This window comes from Colobus angolensis, unplaced genomic scaffold (genome assembly GCF_000951035.1).
Source record: "Colobus angolensis palliatus isolate OR3802 unplaced genomic scaffold, Cang.pa_1.0 Scaffold76, whole genome shotgun sequence".
Classification (NCBI taxonomy): domain Eukaryota; kingdom Metazoa; phylum Chordata; class Mammalia; order Primates; family Cercopithecidae; genus Colobus; species Colobus angolensis.
Window position 1 is genome coordinate 468,564 of NW_012121376.1, and position 4,073 is coordinate 472,636.

The window sequence follows — 4,073 nt, forward strand, 5'->3', positions numbered from 1 at the left end:
AAGGCCTGGGGGATGGGCTCCACATGTCTGACCCAGGACGTTCTGGCTCTGCTCAGTTCACGGCGAAGCAGCTGGAGAAGCTGGCCAAGAAGGCGGAGAAGGACTCCAAGGCAGAGCAGGCCAAAGTGAAGAAGGTGAGACCCTGGGGGCCGTGGGGTCATGACTCTCCTGGTCTGTCTTCTGTCCTTTTCTGCCCTTACTTTTGTGTTCTGTTTTGCTTTGATGCCTTTTGGGGAGGGGCAGGGCACTTTCTACATCATAACTTAATCCTCACCTTGAGATATATATATACGTGTGTGTGTGTGCGTGTGTGTGTATATATATGTTTTGTTTTGTTTTTTTGAGACAGAGTTTCGCTCTGTTGCCCAGGCTGGAGTGCAGAGGTGTGATCTCGTCTCACTGCAACCTCCGCCTCCCGGGTTCAAGCAATTCTAGGGCCTTACCCTCACAAGTAGCTGTGGTTACAGGCTTGCACCCAGCTAATTTTTAAATTTTTTTGTAGAGAGAGGGTTTCGCCATGTTGGTCAGGCCAGTCTCGAACTCTTGGCCTCAAGTGACCCGCCCGCCTTGGCCTCCAGAAGTGCTGGGATTACAGGCGTGAGCCACTGTGCCCAGCCTAATCCTCACCATGATTTCTGAGCCTCAGAGTATTTGCTTCCCACATGAGACAAACAGGAAGGGAGGTGCTGTGTGTGGTGGAGCCCGGGATGGCTTCTGTCGCTGCTCTACAGCCCTGCCAGACCTTCCCAGCCCGCCGAGGGTGTCCGGAGCGTAGAGATGAGTGGATTGCCTTCATTCTTTTCCTTCTTTCCATTTCCAACATTCTGAACTTGATTTTGCCGTAAAGTATAGGAAGAGGGCTTCTAGCTAGCTGCCTGCCACGATCCTATCTTTTGGTTTGTTTTTTGGTTTTTTTCTTTTGGTTTGTTTTTTGTTTTTTTTTTGTTTTTTCGTTTTTTTTTGAGACGGAGTCTCGCTCTGTCGCCCAAGCTGGAGTGCAGTGGCCGGATCTCCGCTCACTGCAAGCTCCGCCTCCCGGGTTCACGCCATTCTCCTGCCTCAGCCTCCCAAGTAGCTGAGACTACAGGCACCTGCCACCATGCCCGGCTAATTTTTCGTATTTTTAGTACAGACGGGGTTTCACCATGTTAGTCAGGATGGTCTCGAGTTCCTGATCTCGTGACCCACCTGCCTCGGCCTCCCAAAGTGCTGGGATTACAGGCGTGAGCCACTGCACTCAGCCAAAAGAAATATTTTTTTCTAATAGAATGAGGTCTGACTACATTCCCCAGGCTGGTCTCGAACTTCTCACCTCAAGTGATCTGCCCGCTTCTGCCTCCCAAAGTGCTGTGATTACAGGCTTGAGCGACTGTGCCCGGTGGAAATCAGCTCTTTGATGCCTAAGAGTTACCACCTTGCTATTCTTATCCATTTACCTTTGGGGAGAAAGAGTCTGTAAAAAGTGAACTGTCAAGTACTGAACTTTTAAATTGGCCCAGGCTGGCCTCAAACCCCTGGCTTCAAATGATCCACTGGCCTCGGCCCCCTCAGAGTGCTGGGATTACAGGTGAACTTTTAAATTGGGAAATAATCCCAAGGGGCTTTTGCAAAGTTGCATTAATTATAAGCCACCGTCTTTTGGATTCTAACCATGGCCAAAAGATTTTGGATTCTAACCATGGCCAAAAGATGCTGCGTCCGTGACCTCTTCCATCCTCACACTAACCCTCTAAGATTGACTGGTGCCATCCTCATGTTCCTAACAAGGAGACGGGGAGGGAGGGTCTGCATTTGCTGGGACCTGTGGCTAGCAAGGAGCCAGGGCTGGCACACGAATCTGTCTTGTGCCTCCCTCGTTGGGGGGCTCCCCGAAGACCCCAGGCAGGTGTTCTAGCTCCTGGTGTCTAGAAGGATCCTAGTAAGTTCTGCCTGCTAGAAGTGTAACATCCCATTCCCAACCCTCAAACCATTCTCTCTCTCTTTGCAGATACCCTGTTCCAGTTGAAGGTATGTACTGAACGGCAGTTCACCCCAGCCCTGTTCTGGTGAGGACAGATAGTATAAGCCACACTCACTCAGAGCCACCGAAACAGTTGGGCAGATGATGTAATAGTTGAGTGACCACCACACAGGGCTCAGACTGCTGACCAAGGAGGGGATTATTGAGCCAGCTTGGTGACATATTAGCTCTTTTCTTATCTCAGGCTAAGTGGAGGCAGATCCTTAGGGTCATCTATGAAAGATGGAGTGTTATCTTTTTTTCTTTTTGAGATGACATCTCGCTCTGTCGCTCAGGCTGGAGTGCAATGGCACGATCTCGGCTCACTGCAACCTCTGCCTCCCGGGTTCAAGTGATCCTTCTGCCTCAGCCTCCTGAGTAGCTGGGACTACAGGCGCCCACCACCACGCCCAGCTAATTTTTTTTTACGGTTTTAATAGGGACGGGGTTTCACCACGTTGGCCAGGATGGTCTCGATCTCTTGACCTCGTGATCCGCCCACCTCAGCCTCCCAAAGTGCTGGGATTACAGGCGTGAGCCACCACGCCCGGCCCGGAGTGTTATCTTAAGAAAGACAGCTCAGGCATTAGGCCTCGGTGTTCCGCTGTGTGGACTCATTCTTTGACATCATTTGAAGGAGAGCTTTCTAAGTATTCCTTCCATGTGGGGTGGTGGTTGCAGATTCCAGTAATCCAGGGCAGGTTTCTGTGCATTTCCCTGGGATGTGCTCCTGGCTGCTCCTCCGTGGCCAGCTTCATCTTGCCTTGTCGCTGGCTCTGAGCTCCTGGGATCTTCTGCCCTCATGGTGGGTCTGTCAGATGCTGCTGGGCACAGAGGGGACCCGCTGAGACTGCTTGTGTCCTGAACCCTGTGGCACTGTGGTTCCAGATGGGTTGCCAGAGGCCCTGTTTCCTTGTGGTGCTGGCAGAGCAGTTAGGCCCCCAGCAGCTGTGTGTGCTGCCCAGCAACCTGTTGCATCCACAGCATTCTCTCCAGGTAACATTTTCAGGTGTGTTTTTACCTGGAATTCTGTCTTACGACGTGGGGGTAGCCTGAAATGAGTTTTCTGGAGTCTTTTACGTTGAGATCCATCTATAAGCAGGAGTTGAGACCAGAACGAGAGGTTTTGGCCCCTTCCGCTCTGGAGGAGGCCTTGGGTGAGGGTGTTCACGGAGAAGACAGACACTGGAGAAAACCCAGGCAGAACCTGAGGCGGAGCAGGCAGCTTCCTCCTCCAGCTGGCGCCATCTCTCGCCGCCCAGGGTGCACGCCCGCAGGCTTCGTGCCTTCCCTGCCGTGTGCTGGGCCCAGGCTGGCTGATGGCTGCTTAGAACCTGTGTGGGCACAGGTGTGGGGGTGTGGAGAGCAAGGCCTGGGGGATGGGCTCCACATGTCTGACCCAGGACGTTCTGGCTCTGCTCAGTTCACGGCGAAGCAGCTGGAGAAGCTGGCCAAGAAGGCGGAGAAGGACTCCAAGGCAGAGCAGGCCAAAGTGAAGAAGGTGAGACCCTGGGGGCCGTGGGGTCATGACTCTCCTGGTCTGTCTTCTGTCCTTTTCTGCCCTTACTTTTGTGTTCTGTTTTGCTTTGATGCCTTTTGGGGAGGGGCAGGGCACTTTCTACATCATAACTTAATCCTCACCTTGAGATATATATATACGTGTGTGTGTGTGCGTGTGTGTGTATATATATGTTTTGTTTTGTTTTTTTGAGACAGAGTTTCGCTCTGTTGCCCAGGCTGGAGTGCAGAGGTGTGATCTCGTCTCACTGCAACCTCCGCCTCCCGGGTTCAAGCAATTCTAGGGCCTTACCCTCACAAGTAGCTGTGGTTACAGGCTTGCACCCAGCTAATTTTTAAATTTTTTTGTAGAGAGAGGGTTTCGCCATGTTGGTCAGGCCAGTCTCGAACTCTTGGCCTCAAGTGACCCGCCCGCCTTGGCCTCCAGAAGTGCTGGGATTACAGGCGTGAGCCACTGTGCCCAGCCTAATCCTCACCATGATTTCTGAGCCTCAGAGTATTTGCTTCCCACATGAGACAAACAGGAAGGGAGGTGCTGTGTGTGGTGGAGCCCGGG

At 52.4% G+C, this 4,073-nt stretch overlaps 1 protein-coding gene across 1 annotated transcript in view; it reads left to right on the top strand.

Annotated features, from left to right (window-relative positions):
• CHMP1A (charged multivesicular body protein 1A) overlaps positions 1-4,073 on the top strand; it is an 11,143-nt gene that overhangs the window by 1,359 nt on the left and 5,711 nt on the right. The window contains exons 2-3 of the mRNA XM_011928068.1: positions 1,988-2,007; positions 3,423-3,517. Coding sequence (XP_011783458.1) covers positions 1,988-2,007; positions 3,423-3,517 — 115 coding nt within the window. The remainder of the gene's footprint in view (positions 1-1,987; positions 2,008-3,422; positions 3,518-4,073) is intronic.